This window comes from Protopterus annectens, chromosome 7.part0 (genome assembly GCF_019279795.1).
Source record: "Protopterus annectens isolate FY-2018-M chromosome 7.part0, PAN1.0, whole genome shotgun sequence".
Lineage (NCBI taxonomy): Eukaryota > Metazoa > Chordata > Ceratodontiformes > Protopteridae > Protopterus > Protopterus annectens.
In genome coordinates this window covers 1,662,243,727-1,662,266,664 of record NC_056739.1, presented here as the reverse complement: position 1 = coordinate 1,662,266,664, position 22,938 = coordinate 1,662,243,727, and the positions used below count along the sequence as shown (strand labels likewise).

The window sequence follows — 22,938 nt, the reverse complement described above, 5'->3', positions numbered from 1 at the left end:
TCCCATCCAATCATCAAGATTTTTCTTGAAGGGTGCTAATGTGGAGCTTTGTTTGATATAGATAGGTAGTTTGTTCCAGAGTATGGGAAGTCACTGGGACAGGAATCTATCCCTCCAGCATGTTATGTTTATTTTATTGACAAGGTTTAGGTCCCTAGAGCATGTAGCTCAAAGAAATTGGGATTTCATTAAGTGGAACATGTCCAACAGCTCTGGTTTTGACATAGCTTTGTATGTTAGGCAGAGATCGCCTTTGAGTAGGAGATATGCAATGGAGTAAAGCTAGAGATTTTTGAGATGGTCTGCATAGGGCATCTGTTTGAGGCTGGTAATCCTCTTTGTGAGATATTTCTGCGGCCTTTCCAGTTGTTGTCGATGTCTTGTGAGGTACATACCAAAAGGGGCTTTGTACTCTATAATGGGTCTAATGAGTGATGAGTAGAGGGGAACAATGACCTCTTTTTCCTGGATGAGAAACCTTTTGTGATGAGATGTGCCATGTAGAAGGATTTCCTGACTACTGTGGTGATGTGATTATCAAAGGAGAGACTACTGTCCACCTGTGTCCCAAGGTCTCTTATCACACTTTTGGTGTTAAGTAGACTACTTATGTGGTAGCTCATGGGTACAGAGTCTTTGTCAAAGGAGATGACAGTGCACTTTTGGGCATTGAGCTTGAGGCCATGGCTTTGACACCAGGCATCTGTCTCCATGAGGCCCTTTTGTAGGATGTCTACATCGTTGGTAGTTTCAATTATGGCTCCTAGTTTGCAGTCATCTGTGAACTTCATTAGCCAAATACCTTCTGTATTAGCCTGTACTTCAGAAAAGTAGATACCAAACAGGAGAGGACCCAGGACTGTACCCTGTGGTACTCCATTTGTCACTGGTCTGAAGTCAGATTTGGAGCCTGCTTCTTTCACGGTGTGGGTTCTATCAGTGAGCCAGTTGGCAACCCATCTTGTGACATAGGGATTTATATCTAGTTTAGTGAGTTTATCTATAATTCCAGAGTGGGGGATGGTTTCAAAAGCCTTGGCAAGATCTAGAGAGGCTGTGTGAACCACCTTGCCCTCGTCTATGGCTTTGGTGACTGCTTCAAAGAAGTCTGTCAGGTTTGGTGTTTTAGACTGGATCCAGGGGAAGGGGGTGAATAAAACTGTGATTTGGGATATTTTGGCAGAGAATAGTTTGTTTATACATCTGCTGAGTGACATGTGGGATGGCAGGAAGAATGTGTTATTTCTTGTTGTGGCGGCTTGTTGGGAGTTTTTTTTTTTTTTTTTAATCTGTTTGCTCTCCATTCTTTTCCTGGCTGCTGCCTAAATGAAAGGGAGGGAATTTAGGCTTGAATTTACAGTGAAATGAAACTTTGCTTCAGGTGCATTGCAAGCCTTTGGGATGCAGTACACAGACACACACTAACAGAAACAGATGCTCGCAAGTTACTATAGTAACAGAGACAGAGTGACGATAATGCTCAATGGTTCTGAGAAGCCTCCATGATGATTCTCGGCAATGAAGTTTTTGGTTTTAAAAACTATATATAATAAAAGGGCTATTTTAAACAACATGTACACATACTGATGGTCTCCCAACAATTTGTTTAGCTCATTAAGTTGATTCTTGATAAAAAACAAAATAATAAGCACAATTTTATATTTAAAATGTATTTTGGTCCAAACACATTAAGGACTTACATAAGAGTGGAAGTCTGAGTTATTGTGAAAGACTAAGTGCACTTGGTCTTGTGCAGTACCCTTTGCAGTGGTTTGGGGGTGAACTTGCTCGGACGTGTTGGGCATATGGGGATAGCTGATTCTAGGGGTGTTTGGGGTTGCCAAGACGTGGTAGAGAGTGTCATCAGATTTCCTTCATGGAAATATCTGTTGGAATGGAAGGTGTGATAAGTGGTTCACTGGCAGAGTGGCCACTGCATGGAACAGGCTGGTATAATGGAACAGGACAAATATTGGTTTGGATATTTTAAGAACAGCCTGGAAACATACCACATGAACTAGTGAATGATATTCTGGGAAAACTGGATGGGCATTTTTACTTGTGCTTGAAGTACTGATATGTGTGTATGTAAGGATTGAAATATAACAAATAAGAAACTAGAAGGGTCTCATAATTTAAAGTCTATGGACTATATAAACATGCTTGGAAGGAGCTAATAATAAGAATAAGCATTACAGTTTATGGTCTCTCAAATAACTAAGCAACTGCAAAAAAAAAAAAAAACACACACACACAATAGTTATGTAATGTATGATTTTAGTAAATCTAGACATAAAATATATAATCATCATATAAAATGAAGCAGTCTGCTGAATTTAGATATTTAAGACAGGATTTAATAGCATGGGCTTGTGTATAATAACACTACTGTCTTAACTTGTCATAAATGACATACACTACATTGAACATCAAGGCGATGCATGATGATTTTCTTATATAAGTAAATGTGCATAACAAGTCATGTAGTTGCTTAACTTGAATTGTAGTTTTTGTAACCCATCGTGACCATTTATAATACTTAAGTGGTTACCAAGGTAACTCATGTTTTATACATGACATCAAACTGACAAAGTTGTTCAAGAGAAACAATAGAAGCCTGAACTTGAAATGTCACAGAATGTAACAATCATATTCTGAACAAATAGTATTAAATTGACAATATACACTAAGTTTAATAAAATGGGCTTGTGTATAACACCACTACTGTTTTAACTTGTCATAAATGACATATACTATACTGAACATCAAGGGTAAGCATGATGATTTTCTCATATAAGTAAATGTGTATAACAAGTCATATAATTGCTTTAACTTGAATTGTGGCTTTATAACCCATCTTGACCAGACATAATACTTAAACTGTTACCAAGGTGACTAATGTTTTATACATGACATCAAACTGACAAAGTTGTTCAAGGGAAACAATAGAAGCTTGAACTAGGATAGTCACAGAATGTAACCATTACATTTTTATGAAATAGCATTAAATTGACAATAATCACTCAGATTAACCTTTGCTGATTATACAAAAAAAGTAGCCATTTCAATCTAAAAACTTTCAGTATATGTCATAAAATGGCAGTTTATAAATATGGAAAGGGAACATGTAACCATTAATCAGAATAAGTGAATTTGTTGTTTTTAACCTATAATTTCACTCATTTTATAATAAGAAATGACAGATATGAAAATCCTTATGTGGTAGAGAGATGCACTGATAATTAGAATGCACTAACTTTCATCAATGTTCACATAAAACAAACGTCATGCGTTAGTTAGCAACAAAGTGATTACTTAAATGCTGGCAAACAATGAAATATAACTTCTGATATAGCCAGTAAAATACATTGTATTATAAACATTAGGTATAAATATTATTACCATCTATTTATATTAAGTAATATGTTTTGGAAGACTTCATCAATAAGGGTGAATATGTTAAATAACTGTGTGGTATAATCTTTTACTAAGGTTTTATATATGACTATGATTGAATTGCTTGTCATCTATCTTTCATGTAAATATTAATGACTTATACAATAAGTAGATATTTATATTGTATTAGAATTTTGCCTAATCTAAAATAGTACTATATCTGTTCAAAGTAATATAAATATTGCTTATTCCTATTACAAATATTCTCCATATAATAATTCAATTTATGGAGCTCAGATGTTCTGGATTGTCAAGATATGAGTGATAATCTGATGGATTTAGGATTATCCATCAGAATTACAGTTCGTTTTAGATATTAATTACATCACAGAGATAAAATAATGATATGGACTCATTAAAAGCTTACATATATGGTAAAACCCTAACTTGGTATAAAAAACTGAGAATGGGTTTCTGAATTATTAAATCTACAGTCCAAACTTTTGACAGTAAAAGCTGAAAAAAAATCAAAATCATTTGGAGATGAAAAAGAAATCAGAAGTATTAAACAACAAATACAATGAAATTCTAACACATAAAACTAGTTTAGCTTTAGAAAAACTAAAAATTAATACCGTGGCCCCTTCTCCCAAATATCTACATAATTTATCCACAAGATACAATCAAAAGCTAATAACATTAAAAGTATCTTCCATGAAAAGAAAGGGAAAAATGTCTCAGATATAGGTGACTTTCTTGATGCCTATAGAAATCACTATATGGAACATTTCCAAAAAGAAAATACACATATCAATCAATTAAATCTAGCTAAAAAATGTTCTAATATAAAAAATACCAGAAAAATTAAAACTAGATCTGCAAGCACCCATATCCTACAAAGAAATTACAGATATAATAAAAGAGGGCAAAAATAATAAATCTCCACGTATAGATGGCATAATTATGGAAATATATAAACTTTTTCCTTCAAAGATACTATCCCTCTTCCATAAAACTCTATTAGAAATTCAGTCACAAACTTTAATACCACCCTTTTGGAGATATTCCTTAATCACACCAATCCTAAAGGAAAATAAATCCACAAACCTCTGCACCTCATATAGACCTATATCATTATTAAATAATAACTATAAGATATTTATGACAATATTAACCAAAAGAATGAAAATACCACTATCCAAAACAATAAATAATGATAAAACTGGCTTTATATATCATAGACACGCACATGACAATATTAAAAGGGTAATTTCTCTTATATATTATGTTAATAAAGAAAATAAAGAAACACTTTTAATTGGCTTAGATATATAGAAAGTGTTTGATTCCCTAAATTGGTACTATTTATTCAAAATCCTAATGCAATTTGAATTTCTTAATTGGGGTTATTTATTCAAAATCCTAATGCTGTTTGAATATCCTGCATCCTTTGTTCATCTTCTAAAGAATATATATATACAAATAATTTAGCGTATGTCAAGTTATGTTCTTTTACCTCTGACTCTATACATGTAACAAAAGGCACTAAACAAGGATGTCCCATATCACCGATTCTATTTGCTCTGGCTATTGAAATATTGGCAGATTCAATTCGTAACAATATAAAAATAAAAGGAATAGATGTTTATGAACAATACAATTCTAAAGTAATGTTATTTGATGACGACATATTGCTAACATTATCTAATACAAAAGAGACATTAGAAGAATTAGATATATTAATTGACTAATTTCACATGGCTTAAGGACTCCATTTCAATAAATCAAAATCAAAATGTTTATTTTTAAATTAAATAAAGAACTGCAGACTAAGGGGGATCACATCATAGGGAAACAAAAATCTACCGTAAATATCTAGGAATTGAGTTATGCAAGGATAATAATGAATTAGTCTCAAAAAATTAGAATAATATCATTAATGCAATTAAAAATTAGAATAATATCATTAATGCAATTAAAATCTCTTTGGAAAAATGGAACAAAGTAATATTAACATTTGAAGATAGACTACAGTTAATAAAAATGATTTTACTACCCAAGATTATATATATATATATATATATATATATATATATATATATATATATATATATATATAGCCTTGGAATTACAGCTGTTACCAGAAAGGAATATACTTAAAGAAATAAACTTGTGCCTAATAAAATTTTTATGGTTTCCCAAAAAAAAAAAAAAACAGAATACCTTTAATACATCATATCAGACCATGGAAACAGGGAGGATTAAACTTTCCTGATATAGAAACATATATAAAAGCATCAATATCTAAAACAATCTCAGATTGGAGAAGTCCAAATTACTCTGCAAATTGGAAAGAATTACTAACTGTAATATCAATAAATTAATTTGATTTAGAAAAAAAATTTCAAATAACAGATAAAAACAATTTGCCATGGCACATATTATGTATTAGTATGCAATATAATATACCTAAACCCACTAAACCTTGTATGATTAAGCATTGCATTGACTCATTTAGGAAAACTATTAATGTAAATATAGATTTAAAAATCTGGTTTGATCTTTTAACACCATTTATAGTCACAAAGAACTTTCCACATAAAATATAGAGAGAAATTATTAATTTCTGGGAACAGAAAGGATTTGTTTGTTGGCTCCAATCTATCAAAGAACCAAAACTTTTAGATATGCAAGTAATAAAAACAACACGTAAAATTCCACAACAGTACTTGCTAACTTTACAGAGTATTCTGTCATATTTGCAAGATTTAAGTAGAATAACTGACAATTCTTTAGTTAAAGAAATACCTAAATTTATGAAATACATATAGGAAATCATATATAATGACTATGACATGGGAAACAGTATTTCAAAATTTTACAAAATATTGATAAACTATAAAACAACATCCAAAACCTCATATTGGAAATATATAACACAAGGACACAATACAGTTAACTTAAGATATTAAAACAAATATCTTATTATCAATAAAATATATATCCTTTACACAATACTGGAAAGTTTTTTAACTGGAAATGCTTGCACAGAGCATTCTTAACCTCAGACAGAATCAGTAAAATTATTTCTTCCATAAAAGGACCATGTTGGAGATGTGAGCAAGTACACAATGCAGATTGGAACCACATTTTCTTTGTGTTAAAATTAAGCCATTTTGGAATGGTATTAATAACTTTCTACAAGCTTCATTTAATGAATCATTTTATTTAACTAGAGCTCTTGTATTATTAAATGTGAACAAAGGTCTTCATTTGAATAGGTCAAACGTGTATCTAGTATGCACTATACTTGCAATTTCAAGGACGTGTATAACAAGAAGATGGAATACAAACACAATACCATCTTTGGAAGACTTGTACAGCCTACTGAAGACCACAACATTATTGGAAATTAGAATTAAAGAACTAAGAATTTATCCAAAGGCATTTATCAACAACCCTTGGGGAAAAGTGTTATAGTTGATTGACTCTATACAATAATTGATCAGACACTCTGATAATGGATTGGACATAGTTATAAAGTAACTGTATACATTAAGAGCTATTATAGTGTTAGGCTAATGTAAATGGTGTACATAGTTATTTAAGATGTTATGTATAAATACTATGGAATTAAATCGAATGTATTTGAAAAATAAAACAAATTTTTGAGGGGAAAAAAAAAAGAAATTTCGACTTTCAATGTTTTGTCAGCTTTCTGCATTTCTGGTGGTACGGGTTTCATGGAAATGGTTTAGCATTTTGCACGTTCATCTTTGTGGCCATTGACATTATGAAGATAAAGATTTTATCATATATGTTCCTATGACACAAAAATATTATCAATAATATTTATAAATGAACTAATGCCATTTGACATTTAAATGAATGTGCAAAAAAAAAAAAAAAAAACAGTAAATGCGGTAAAAATGAAACAAGCACTAAACAAACAACAATTAACCTAGGCAAGGCTCTGGATCCAGAAAACTTTAAGTGCTTTAGTTCATTAATTACTTTCAGCACTTCTACTGAAAATATTTAAAATCAAACCCATCCCAAGTTTAAAACCACTGCCAAAAGTCACATGGTAAAGGGTAACCAATTGTAGCAAAAAGCTGGTGGGTTACATGAATGTGGCTTACATTTCAAGTAAACATTTATCAAATAAATGATACACTTGCACCATTGTCCTTAATGTTTTAATAACTTTAAATTTTCCAACATGTCTTAGGTAATACATGCCTTGCAGCTTGACAACTGCAGACTAATGGCCATACAAGGCAGATTTATTGGCTCATGAGTTCAAATGCTTTTTTTTTTTTTTTTTTGATATTGTGAACTTTGAATTGGAGATACATGTAACTAATGCAACTATCAGGCTTACTCCACAGAAAGTCACTGCTAAATGTTCTGAAAGCTGCTACTGGCCACCACAGAACAGTTTCATATCAGAGATATGGGAGACAATGACACGATCCAATGGGGCGTAATGTTTTGCTGCTGTTATTAGAGCTCCAAATTCTCTTGCTTTATTCTCAGTAACAGCATAAAACAGTTATTCTAGACATTTTATTAAAAAACATTAAATAAAAAAAAAAAAACAAACATCCCCCCACCAAAAAAAAAAAAAAAAAGAAAAGAAGAAACAGCAGCTAATTCCTTAGTTGTATCTGTAGGTGTGAAAAACAGTGAACCTCATCTTGCACAACCATAAACATCTTGGATACACTTCTGACTGACTTGGATACCATATCTGTCTTTTCAGATGCTTCTGGGCACATTTATCATCATCCCAACTAGAATGCTTTAGGTATCTAAAACATGGCTTGCACAGGCCCTTAATCTGATGTGAAACTGAAATCAGAAGTTATAGAATCCCAACAAACAGTTTTAACTGTAAAACTAGCACACCCAAGTAAGTGACAGAAATTGAGCCAAGTCACAGATAGTTCAGTTTATATGCATTTATCAGAGTCTCTTCTTGAGTCCCTGTAGTAGAGTAAAAAACATGTTATTTTTGTTTTAGTTCAGTGTGTACATAACTGTTGGAAAACTGATGTTATTAATTTTAGCAGTAGGCAGTCTATTCACGAGAACCATAATAGTTTCCATATATAACTGATTCTTTGACTGTTTTGCTTTCTGGTCCAACAAATAATACATGGAAGATGCATAAACAGTTTTAAGGCAGTTGCATCTCACATGTTCTTATCTCTTTTTTTTCTTTCTCTGGAGCAGATTGGAGTCTTTTTCAGTGAAGTTGATGCTAGCTTGATGTATGCTCTCTACAATCTCTCATTCTATACAAAGAAGGAATCCTTTAACTACCAGTCGGTCTGTACCCTGAAGTCAGACAGCCACACAGGTGCTGGACCCAGACTTGTCTTTGTTGTAAGTATATCAAGGAAGTATATCTTAACTGGTTTCTCAAGAATCATCTTTCCATTTATATGACTAATGGGGATCAAAGACAACTATGTCATTGATTATCTGTCTGGTAAATTTAGTAGGGAGAGATTTTAACTGTTGTCTGTAACACACGACTTAACAAAAGTAGAAAATATGACTACAGTTTTCAGGTTGTCATCTCTATCTATATCTATATATCTATCTATCTATCTATATATATATATATATATATATATATATATATATATATATATATATATATGTTTTATATATATATATATATATATATATATATATATATATATATATATATGTTTTATATATATATATATATATATATATATATATATATATATATATATATATATATATATATATATATATATATATATATATACTTACCCCCACCCCGTCCTCTACCCTAACTCACTTAACCTTAACCCCTACTCCCTAACCCTAACTCACTTAACCCACCACTATCCCCCCCAATCACTCCACACTTACCTCTTACCTGCACCCTAGTCGTCGCACTCCGTCATACTCACTACAGCCCTTCCCCATGCATCCATCTCGGCGTTGGTGTTGTCATCCGTCGTGTCGGTAGAACCATATATATACATACATACACACACAGACATATGTATAAATACAGATAGGTATGTAGGTATGAAATTAAAACTCATCTTGTTTACAAACTGTTTTTTTCATCCTCTAAGAGATATGATTTTTTTTCCTGTAACTTGTTTTATTGTATGGTGTTTCTTCAGAGCTGCTTTCAACTCCATTATTTTTGCATTATATAATATGCAGGAGATTTGTTTTTTTTTTTTTTTTTCCTTTCCTGAAGTGAGAACCTACAGTGGGGTCCCTAAGATTCATCTACACTTGTGTCAGCAAATAGTTATAGTCTGTAGGTTAAAGTTAGATTTGCACAGGTCAAATTACATTGACATATGTAAAAGAGAGGAAAATAAAAAATGCATAAATAAATAAATAAATAAATAAATAAATAATACATGATCAAATACAAAAGGTGTCCAGCTGTAAAACTTTATATGATACAGGGACCCTAGGATTCAGAAAGATCCACATTGCTACTGCAGGTAGGTCAATTTAATTTGATGGGAAAATGCAGTTATGGATGGAATGACAAAAGACTTTATTGTCAACTCATTAGCATATCTCTGAATCACTTTTTTTTAATACTAGCTCTGCCACATCTGATGGCAGTAGTGTTTTCCCTGGTGGGAAATTTGTTAATTCATTGTGTTGGTAAAGACCCCCCCCCACACACACACACACACACACACACACACACACACACACACACACACACACACACACACACACACACACACACATTCAGGCAGCTTTATTCATACCTCTGAAGACATTCACATACTCTACCTCCGTGCCTTTGCTTAACTTACTTGCACTGTGACTGCTTCTCTCAGTGTGAATGAGTGACCACCATCTTTTGAGAGTGTTGCGCCCCCCAAAAAAACTGGTAATTTACACATCTGAATGAGTCAGCAGCCTAAATCAGGATCAAGCAGAATTTCTGGGAGACTTCATGGTTAATTAGGTTTAACCCCACCTCAGGATTTTCACACTTGTATGCAGCTCTGCCAGTGGACTTCCATCTGTACTGCGGCTTCTGCTAGAGTGAAACCTCAGCAGTAGGTTGGTCTGAGAAACAGAAGGGCACACCACAGGTGAGAAAATGCTTGTGTTAAAGTTTCCTGCCCACAGTAAGCCTTTCTGACTCCTAGGGAGTATGTGAAATAACGAGTCATTAAAATATATCCTTAGTGCTCCATGCATAACTAAGACAGGTAGTTCCTGCACCACGAAATTAAGAAAAAATATCTTTAATTAGAATGTTTCATTTATATTTAATTTATTATTTTATTTTATTTATTTTACATTTGTTGACCGGGATTGTCCAACTGAATATACATCCATTTTCAGCGGAGGCCCAGTGAGAAAAGCTCCAAGACATTGCAAAAAATTACAAAGTGATTACATACTAACAATTCACACATTATTAATAGTTATACATAGCTACAAAACCTTTTGTGAAACATATCCAAAACAAAAAACAGTTTAGGTGTTTTATTTTTTTTTTTTTATTTTTATTTATCTATATATATATATATATATATATATATATATATATATATATATATATATATATATATATTGGTTCTATAGGAAGTGTGTTTCTTCAGTAAATTAATCGAGAGAAAAAAACAAAGCAACAGTGAGTAGGTAATAATAGCCAACAGAGGTGGTCATGGAAGAGGTGAATACTGTCAGTCTGGATTAGTGCAAAGGCATAGCCATTGTGAATTTAGGAGGATTCTTAGTTGCTTTTTAAACAGTGGAGTGGATAAAAGGGATGTTAGTTCAGTTGAAAGCTTGTTCTAAGTGTTACCAACAGAGTTAGTGAACAGGCAATCCCCAGAATTGTTGTTGGGTTTTAAGGTAGATACTAGTATCCTATTGGCAGATCGTAGGGTTGTTTTGTTTTTGTATGGGCTAATAAGGTTACAAAGTATGGGAGTATTTGTGGGATGATGCAGAATTTTATGAATAATTGTAAGTTGCTGTATAAGAAGCTGACTTTGCAATTCCAGCCATCCTAATAGTTTGAGATTCTGGCAATGATTGGTTCTAAATGGGGATCCAGTGGAAAATCTGGCTATGTTATTATAAGATGTTGCCAATTTATTGTTATTGCTTTTGGAGAGGTTTGTATAAATTGGAGAGGCATAGAGAAGGGTGGAGAGTAGGTGAGTTTGGGCGATAGTAGACTTAGTTGAAGCTGTGAGAAAGGGTTTAAGTCTCTAAAGGGAACCAAGTTTTCTATTAACTGATTTAATAGTTAGGTTAATATGTGTGTCAAAGTTAAGATTATTATCAGTTGTTACACCTAGAAGTTTGGTGGTCATGTCGGGAGCTATTTTAGTACCATTGCTGGATGTGACTGTAAAGTTAATAGTGGGGAACTTTAGGGTGGGAGTGAACAATAATAGTTTTTTTTTTGGGGGGGGGGGTTAAGGAGAAGACAGCATTGATGGAACCATTTTTTGACTAAGTTAAATAATGTTTGGGTCTTGATTTGAAGCTTTGCAGGCAAGGAGGTGCTACATATTAATGTTGTGTCACTGGTGTATTGTATACAGGTGGCCTGTGAAATGGATGTTTTCAGCTCATTAATGAAAATGATAAATAGGAGAGGGCCCAGAATGGAGCCTTGAGGGACACCAAAAGAGATAAGGAGCTGAGTGGATAGTTTATTGTCCCAGGGGACTGCTTGCTGTCTGTTTCCTAAGAAGGACTTAAACCACTTAACTGTTTGGGTTTCAAATGAGAAAGATTTAAGTGTATCTGACAATAGTTGATGATTCACCATGTCAAATGCCTTTGAGAGGTCAATAAAGAGGGCTGAGGACAGTATGTTGTTGTTACAGTTTTTATTAATGCAGCCTGAAAAGGATAGGAGTGCTGTTGTTGTACTATGGAATGGGCTAAAGCCACGCTGGCAGTCCACTAGTAGGTGGTTTTGGAGGAGATAATCAAGTATTTGATGATGAATACATCTCTCCATAATTTTTACTAGTGGGGAAAGTAGGGCTATAGGGCGGAAGTTAGAGAGTTTGTTTGGGTTATCTCCTATATGGAGAGGTATAATGTGTGAGACTTTCCATAGATATGGGATGGAACATTCTGTAATGGTTCTGTTTATTAATATAGCAATTGGGTAGCAAGTACTCCAGCTACCATTTGCAGGTATTCAGCTGGAAGGAGGTCAGCTGATGGAGTACATGGTTTAAGTTTAAGGAGTAGGGTGCATATGAAGGATGTTGGGACAGGCTGGAGGTGGAGTGTGTAGGGTAAATTTGTTGGGAGGGGTGACTCAGTAGTGGTAACAGGTGGTACGAGGGGTAAGGTATTAGCTAAAGTTTGGACCGTTTCAGAAAAAAATTGGTAAAAATATCAGCAATCTGGCTGGGAGAGTTTTGAGTCAAATTAGAGGGGGGTGGTGTTTTGGAGTGTCCAGGGTGGAGCAATGTATTTATTCCTGTCCAGAATTTTTGTGAGTTTTGATGTTGGGGCTGTTGGAATTTGAGGTAATAGTTTCTTTTTTCAAGAAATATTGATTTTTTGTGGCATTTCTAAGCTGTCTAAAATTTAGGTGATCAGTAGATTTTTTAGTTTTTCTCAGTTTGGACCAGGTTTGATTTCTCAGTCTCATTTTTTGTCTAGTCTCCTTTGAGAGGCAAGGAGCAGGTTTGTTCCTAATTCTAACAGTGTGAGAGGGAGCATGGAGTTCCATAATTTGTAAGAATGTATTGTTAAAGTATGAGACTGCTTCATCAAGCGGTAGGGATTTTAGGGGTGACTAAATTGCAAGCTTTAAGCTCAGCTTGAAAGTTAACTGGGTTTAGATTTGTCTTGTTTCGTGTACTTCTAAAGTTAATTTGGTTGGGAATTGAAGTCTTTTGTCTGGATATAAAAGTCAGGGAATGGTCACTAATATCATCAGGGAGTAAGCCCGTTTTGTATAATTGGGGACTACTGTTAACTAGTATCCAGTCTAAGGTGGTTTGTTTGTTGCTAGGTTTATGGAGTCTGGTAGGGTAGGTGATGGTTTGATGAATGCCATAAAGATTGATGTGAGTAGTTGGATTTACAGATGTACAACATTTCCAGTCAATATTAAAATCCCCAAGGAGTATTGTTTCTTGTGGGAAGGATGTGGAGAGCCAACTAAGTGTGTTTTCAAGAGTATTTATGTTATTACCTGGGGGGATGTACGAGCAAATAATGTATATGGATTTGTTTGCATTAACTTGGAGCTTGGATATTAAGATCTCTGTATTACTAGGTGAGGGTGGTTGAGTATCTAGTGAGTTGACCTGTAATTCAGATCTGAACAATACTGCCACCCCACCACCCTTTTTATTTAGACGGTCTAGTCTCAGGATGTTGTAGCCAGGTGGGAGAATATCATTGTTTTTAGTAACTAGTTTGAGCCAGGTTTCTGTTATACATAGGATGTTGAAGGAATGTAAGTATAGCAGGGCATGCAGCTCAGTGATTTTATTATTTATGCTGCATATATTAAGGTGAGCTATCAGAAGAGAGTTTGAGGTTTTAGTGGGGGTATGTGAGGCGGAGGGGTTCAGGTAGTCACCAAAGTTTTAGAGCAGAAAACTATGTGCTTGCTGAATTCAAAGTTGCATGATCTGTAGGAGATTTTGAGGAAGAAATGGTGTGTAGGAACTCTTCTGCCATGACAGACTTCATGAGAAAGTAAACCATAGCAAGAAAATGATGTATTCTAGTGAATTTGGATTTGTTTTGACAATTTGCCATTTCATTAACTGCAAAAAGAAGTTTAAGAATTTCAACATGGGTTTTGCTATGTGTATAGAGATAATGTGCCAGGCTAAAGTGTGACACACTAGTGATTAATACTGTAATACCAGTCTTTTTTATGCATATCAAGGCTGAATTATCTTAGGGATTTCTCTTTAAAATACAATGATATTGGAGTTACTATATGTATGAGTAGCAGGAGTGTGAAGACACATATCTCACACTACAGGTGAGAGTGGGCTTACCTTCCGGCAGAATGCTTTTATAAAGTATTTAAGACAATGGTGCTTCTCTTTCAACTTATGTTCTGTTTTTGTGATTGCACTTGTGAGGGATAATTACAACACTGTACAGCAGTGGGGAAGATTCACAAAAGCATGATGGACTGGCATATATTCAAGCAATGAAACTAGTGAGAGAACGAAAATAAATTTGTAAAAGATGACTGTGCTATTAGCTTGTTTGCATTGCTTGTAACTGCTATATAGGACATTTAGTTATAAATTCTGATGGCAGATAAAGACTACCTGGGATGCCATTTCTTAAGTCAGTGAAAATTGTTTATTTCATGCCAATTCGAGCACTTTCAAAAAATAATCCTGTTCTGCTGAATGGTGAAAGTTAAGTACTTGATTTATTTTCATGTATGTACTTTGTATTTTTCATTAATGGAGGCAATTAAATTATGGGCAAAGGGTATTTTGGGGGACTTACATCCATCATAAAATATTAATTTCAGACAAATATTGGCTTTAATCTTCTGATCGTACTTTATGTGTATTCAAATTAAAAATATTGATACTTTTGCGAAATTATACTGCCTTATCTACATAATTTATTAATTCTTTTACTGGAAAAGAACTTCAAATTTTGTTTAACTTCTCTGGTATTTTTGTTTTAACTTGATGTATGTGTAGCTGCAATGTAATGGGTTAGAACAGCTATATGCATATGAACAAAATGGCTCCCTATTGAAATGTCAGCACTCAAAATGCCAAGTGCTTAGAAGCTGAAAAAAAAGACCAGAAACCAGAGAAAACAACAAATCTTGAAGATTGCTGTTCTCCTTTAAACCTTTTGTTTTTGCAGGTGAGCAATAATATATAATATATATATGTGTATATATATATATATATATATATATATATATATATATATATATATATATATATATATATATATACCAACTCCAAGATCACCATACCTCAGAGAAAAAGGAATAACCCGAGAAGTGGCTATCTCAGACTTAGTATATGTAATTTCATTTTTTCGGCCATTCAGACTCCATTTATTTGGACTTGCTTTAGGAGGTACCAGCATTTCAAATGTTGACTGAGCAAAACATCTGTATAAGAACAATAGCAGATGCTTTGAAGTATGCTGCTGACCACCGCTGGCACAACTACAATGACAGATTTACTGTTGCTTATCTCTGGCTACCTTGCAGGGAAGCTGTCAAAAAGCTAACTTTCAACAGTAATGATTACAGATAGCAGAGATGATGATGTTGACAGGACACCAGAGGGCTTGCCAGAAATTTCAGATTTTCACAATAATATCACTTAACGTCACAACTAACCTCCAGCAATATGATAAATCCTACATATGCTATCGCAGATATATTCTGTATCTTACATTTTACCAAGCAGCAGTCTTTAACTGACATATGGTTTTGGCTATATCATTTCTGTCATCAATGTGTAAGATTACAGCTGAACAGACAAGCAATTTTGCACAGACTGACAAAAATCAAGTCATACTTTTAAAGGAAGATAATTAGTTCTGGTACCTTCATCAATATGATATTCTTTTTAATTAATTTCCATGCCATTAGTTAAAAGGTGTATCCATATAGGCAGATTATTGGGTCATTTGATCACACACACAGTTTTGTGCATGCTGTGAGTGACAGTAGCAACATCAGACTGTGTTGCTTCATAGCTTACTTTTTTTGCATTTAATAACTTATGCTGTCTTACTTGATAAGAGTTTATGTAAAGAGAATCCTTACCACTCAAGAACCCTGATTTTTTGGCATGTTCCTGTATCACCATTGGAATTTTACTTTGTCAGTGATTTTATCACAAAGCATTAAGCACTGTACTTACTACATAATTCCAGATATCAGACATATACTTGAATTCATTTGTAAAACATATGGATGGACATTCTATTTCTTTACCTTCCCTAAAAATAATTTGTTCTAGTAATTTTAAAAGTCTTTTCAGCATTTACATAATTGGTTTGGGGTTTTCTTCTGATTCTTAAAAACTAACTGTAGTCAGCCATGCTGTTACATGTAAAGCATTCCAAAAATAAATAATTAAATGTGTAAATTAAATAAAATTAAATAAGTAAATAAATAAGTAAATAAATAAATTAGTACTACCATGACTAGGACACTGAGCAGTGTGTTTTGCTTTTAAAGCTTGTTTTAATTTTGTCTGTGTTCCCTGCTCCCTTAACCCATTTCAATAGCAAGTCATGTTATTCAAGGTGAGAGTTCCATACTTAAAAAAGTAAGTACTTCTGTTAAGCTCCATAGTTTGTTTTAAAGGAAGGTGGTCTGCATCAACAGCAATACCATCAGCTGCTGCACAGATTTGTTTGTTGTATGCATCTAACCAGTGTTTCAGTTCACTTTACTGTATCATATTTAAATATACAGTGCTGCAACACTTAACACAAGCTTCAGCCATTGCTTACAATCATCTATTCAGTTGCGTCATGATAGTTTCACTGTTAGCAAAGCCAGTACTTTACTTATATTATTATTTCTTTTCATTTCACATGGCTGTAAAAGTTTTCAAGGTTTCAGCTGTTTTAATATCAGTGTTACACTGCCATGCCAATATCAGGACTGAATGTTTCTAATACTTTCCAAAATGAGTATATGAACACCTAGTACCACACTGTGGGATCATTCCTTGCAGTGTAGAAGAGTTATTGCCTATCCTGAGAGCCAGTTACATACACAATTTCCTAGTTACACCCAGTCAGGCATAAGAAATATAGGGAATTTGGAAATAATAACTGCTGCTAGGCCATGGGGTTATGGATTGACTTAGCAAAGAGGGTAAATCTCAAATGGATAAATGTCACCAAGAGTGGTTAAACAGGATGACCCATGATTACACATTAATTCATCAGGTTTATAGTAGTGCTACAACACTCAGTATTATGACGATGTTATGTTATATCAGTTTTGCACTGGTAATATGAGAATGATACGCTTTTCGGGAAATCTATGATATTACTGCTGATGTCTGTTATTCCATTATCTACTCTGTAAGTACTTACACCTGGATACAGTCATTAAAAGCTGAAGCTGATATTGTATTGCTCCAACTAATGTTTCCCTTGACTACAGTCCTATGTTCCCCACTTCCCATGTACCACCTCTGCTTTTCTTAGTAGTCTTTCTGCCAACCAACAAATGACAATTTTTTCTCATCTGTATTTCCTGGCCAACTCAACCCTCCCTACATTGTCCTTTCAAATATTATCTCCATGTCTGCTCTGTTTGCTGATTCTGTGCCTTTTCATGATAGAGTTTCTTTGCCTAAGCCTGTACCTCTCTCATGTACTGTCTCTCCCTCTTTTCTTCAGTATAGTGTTTCTTACCTTTTGCTTTTCTTGAAACTATGGATTGTGTTGCTTTTTCCTGCTCCCCCTATTTTCTCCTAAAATAGGAGAACATTTGCCATTTTCTATATTTCTTCATAGAAAAGAACTGCCAAATAAAAACAATCATGCAAAAAGGGGCTGACAGAACTCTCATAGTTTACTACTGAAGTTAAGATCCAGATGGGTAAATGTTTCCAGGAGAGGATAAACCAGATCGTATATCTTAACTTTGTAAAACTACTTTGCTATGCAAATACATTTCTTGGTCTTCCTGTTTGTCCAGAAATCATTTAAAAGAGATAACTTTGTGATGTGTACTGTGCATATAAACATTGTTGAGCATGTCTACTCATGCGAAGTACATCAGAAAGTGTAGTTGTGTAATTCAACTAGTAGTTATAAACTTTTGTAGCTATGCTAATATGTTTTTAAAATGCAAATATAATTCAAAGTATTATTTTCTTATGCAAGCATTTCTGGTGTGCCTGCAGAACATGCCCTGTAAAAGGAAAATAATATGCATTTTCTTATTTTAATTAATGTACATATAGATAAACAGATTGATAGGAAGCAGAGTCATATAATTCATGTATTAGTGACACATGTTGCAGCTGACAAATGTCAAAGGTGTTACCAGATTAAGAGTTAATAACCTCTTATTTCATGGACAGAGTAAGACAAAACAGATGCAAATATGGACAGCTTCAACCTCTTATGTTATGGCCACTGTAAGTCAAAACAAGGTGCAAATATGGGTAGTGTAATTAAGCCCAGACAGAGAAACACAGACAAACGTACTCAGTGCCTTTGAATGTCTTATTATTAGAAGTGAAAGGCAGTGAAAATAATCACATGAAGTTATAAGTACCACAAAACTTTAACAGGTATTTTTCCCCATATAATGCACTTTTTCTGAGCCTACTGTACACAAAAGGTAGCATCTGGTGCCCATTACTGTGCTGTCTTGCTCTGTTGCTGTATTGCACTGCGTGCCACATTGATGTATAGCTCTATGTATATGTTTTGCTGCTGTCGTCTGAATACTTGGTGCATACCCACTGTCATAGGCTGAAGACAGGTATAACAAATTCAAGCCACAATCTGAAGTAGCAGGATTTAATGTCAAACAGCAGAAGTTCTAGAATCTGCCTATGCTACTATACCAGCCTGCTGGACTTTAAATAAACTGAAGTCATCTTGCTTCTCTTTCTTTTTCCGATTGCCCAGTCTAACTGCCTGAAACATGGTGTTGTCTGCCAGTGTTTCATTGTATGTGGCATTACTGTGAGGAAATTAAACATTTGAGCATAAAAGTCCAAACAGAGTTAAACAATTTAAGCTACTAAAGACCAAGCTTTCATTGAACGGTCTGGTCCCAGAAGCAGTGAATGAATATGTGCATACTGTTTTTTTACATAACAATATATTTATATTATATTATTTCATTATTACCCATAATATTTCTTATCCAATTCTGTTAAATGCCTTATTAAGGTCTCCTATCATGACTTTCAGTTTTTCTTTTCTATTCACAATATCATCCACAATTTTTCTAACTATAATTGATAATTTTTGACAACCCCTCCCCTTTATACTATATATACTATCTTCCATAGTATTTTGCATTTTAGTTTCAAACCTATTTTGCATTATTTTCATAAAAATCTTATAATCATTATTATTTAATACTGTCGGTCTCCAGATTTTTAATTGTCTTCTATCTTCCTTCTTCAATACATATTTAAGTATTCCACTACATAATTCTTTATACATGAAACCTTCATTTAGCCATTCATTTACAACCTTTAAAACCTTTTTTTCCAGTCCCTTAAATTTGTATACATTTCATACCTTATTCCATCTAGTCCTGCAGTCAAATTTATATTTAGTTGGCCTGATACTTTATCTAGCTTATATAAAGAAATTTCCTTTTCCACCTTTTTATACTCTTTTTCTGTTAACTTTTTTTGCTTTCCATGTTTTTTTTACTACATTCTTTTTATTTCTTGTACATATTGTGCTACACTATTCATAATCTTTCCTGAGTTTTTCTATTTCTCCTTTTACATCTTATTCTCAGATTATACTAATACTTTACTAATCTGCTTAAGTAACCCAATACTCATTTTTCTTGTAAGAGTATATTTGCTTGTATAATGATTTGTGTATTTTTTCTTGATTTCTTTCATATAATTCTTTTTCTTTGTCAAAGTACTTTATATCATTATGTTCTAAATCTTCATATAATACATTGTTATATGTTCTTTTGTATTTTCTTTCTCTGCTGCTTCTCATGTCATATTACCAGTGTAAAAACATTTTTTAATATTTTTCCTTAAGTAGCATCCATTCAGACCATTATTTATAAAATGTTTTCTTAGTAACATGATCTTTCTGTAAATATATTACTAGCTCCTACCTTCTTCATTCCATGCTTTCTCATTTATCCTTCTTATCCCTTTGCCAATTTTTATATATTCCTTGTTTTCCTTTATCTCTAGCCATATTGCAAGATGATCAGAAAATCTTATTTCAACAATCTCTCCTTCTCCTATAACCAAACCTTATGATACTATAAAAAAATCTATTTCAGTTCTATACATACCCATTTTGTAAGTCCATGAATTTTTGTCCTAAAATTTCAACTTACCACATCTTATAACTTCTAACATTTTTCCATATCATTTCCTTTCATTTTCCACTTGCCTCTTAAATCGCAATTAAAGTCTCTTTTTATTATAATATTCATATTTATCACTGCATAGTCTAAAATCTGATGAAATAAGTGTTCCCTTTCTTTACAAATAGTACAAGTATAAAATGTTATAATTCTATATACTTGTTCTTTCCATTTTAAATCTACAATGGTTGATCTTCCCATTTTTATTAAAGTTACATCTAATATCTTTACTGTATTTCTACAGAATATGTCTTTTCCAGAGCATCTTTCATTTACCAGATTCCAGATTATCTTTCCCCCCATAGTTTCTCTGTTTGTAATCTTTATCCATTTGTTAAAAATCTTTTGTCGTCTTATATAATTGGTCTATATTAAATAAGCGAATGCTTAGAAAAGCGAACGCTTATTCATCGACCCTAGTTCAGCGAAACAGGGAAAAAAATCGCTGTTCCACAAAAAAATTAAAAAAAAGACTTAAAACAGTATTTAATGTGGGGGCTGTGCCCTCCACACCCACTCTACTTAAATATACCAACTCCGAGATCGCACCACAGTGGAGGAAATGGCAAACTCCCAAAACTGGCCCAGCAATTTTTTTCCCTGTGAAAAAATTCGCTGTTCTGGGTGTTCGCCATTTTCAGCGTTCGCTGAAATAGGGTCGGTGAATCAGCATTCACATTTTTAAGCATTCACTGATTCAATATAAACGCTATATAATTACATCTAAATCACACTCATTTACACTAAGCACTCTAAAATTTTTATTTTCTCTTCTCCTTCGATTCATGTTTTCATAAGTTCATAGCTAATTACTAAGCTATTTTTCTTACTCAGCCATTCTAAGTCTAGTCAATTTCCTTCTCAAAGGTGAAAATCAAACACTGTACTTTGCATCTATAAGTCAACTTTAACCATTACACCAAACCCCAATCATTAGCTTTTTTTTTTCTTTTGTACTTATCCTTTTTTTTTCTTTTTCAGTCTTCTACCCATTTACCAATATAATTTGTTTTTCTTTCTTTCTTTTTACTACCTCCCAGTATGTGTGTATATATATATATATATATATATATATATATATATTAACAGATCTGTCAGACCAGAGCCTCATCTCTAAAGCATCACTTGAAGATCAGTGAAATGTTGAATAAAGCTTTAAAAGTTCTTTTAATATGTACCCAAACTTACATTCTAATCAATCAACTTCTCTTTATTCATTTAGTCAGCCCATGGATTTCCCATTGTCACCCCAGTGGATCCTCAGCCATTGGATCAGAAATGGCGCTTGAGTCAGATAAAGCCATCAGCCAATGCACAAACTGTAGATGCTACCTTGGCTTAGATATTGATAGTCTTTCTTTTCATTCAAGCATCACAACAGTCACATGCTCTTCCTCTTTATTTGGATCATGTTCATTGATTACTTTCCTGGTAGTCAGACTATATCTAATAGACTGTGAGAAATACACTGTTGTAATAATCTGATAAAGAACCTACAATTTCAGTTATTTCACCTGATATTCTTTCATTGCTCCTATAAACTGAGCCTTTTTACATTTGATATAAATATACTAAACATTTTTGAAGAGTAGTGATGCACCTTTAGTTTGGTATAAGCTACTTGGCAATCATAACAGTGTCAAAATTTGATCCTTCGCTTTGTGACTCAGACGTGATGAAAACATGCCTTATTCTCACTTTAGCCACAGTCCACTTCAACATATAGACCCTGTGCACCCCCTTGACTCTTATTTGGCTTGCATGCAATCCAGTTCACTTGGCTAATTTGGTTTGAGTATATGTCTCACAACCATTAGTATTCAGATGTGTTTTTTTCCCTATCAGGCTGTGTCTTTAAAGTCTTTCAATTTATCCTCCAACAAATTTAAGTTTTTTTTTTTTTTAACCAGGTTCACATTCTACTCATATAAATCTCCATGTCATAGTTGAAGCTACTCAGTTGTGGTAACTTGTGAGTTCATGACATCAGCCATTTTCACATCTCTTCAGTTCATCAAGGCAATGCAGTTGTTAAGACACTATTTTGTTTCCTTAAAACAAAGCAACAACTATTTTATTAAGAAAAGGGCCTACTGTCAAAGCTATAGCCTGTTCTTCACTCACCTCATAGTTGGCAGCCATATTGATTTTATCTCAGCATACACAATTGCTTATCAACTTTTTTGATCCCTGCCAATGTTATAAGAGTCAACACTACAAAAGCTTTCCCTTTATAACTACAGCAGTACATCTTCCAATTCAGTACAGAGCTTCACTTTAAACCCATGCACTTCTGGGAGTTCTCAGAGAGAACTCTTTTGTAATTCATATCATCAATGGTAGCTCCCTGTTGAAGGCTTTGTTATAATCAATGAAGATACTAGTGATGTTTAACACATTTTGATTTATTTGATTATTGTAATATCTGTATATATTTT

At 33.5% G+C, this 22,938-nt stretch overlaps 1 protein-coding gene across 1 annotated transcript in view; it reads left to right on the top strand.

The window, feature by feature from the left end:
* The window catches only part of CACNA2D2 (calcium voltage-gated channel auxiliary subunit alpha2delta 2), a 5,241,953-nt gene that overhangs the window by 5,102,112 nt on the left and 116,903 nt on the right, over positions 1 to 22,938 (top strand). The window contains exon 32 of the mRNA XM_044078189.1: positions 8,635 to 8,787. Coding sequence (XP_043934124.1) covers positions 8,635 to 8,787 — 153 coding nt within the window. The remainder of the gene's footprint in view (positions 1 to 8,634; positions 8,788 to 22,938) is intronic.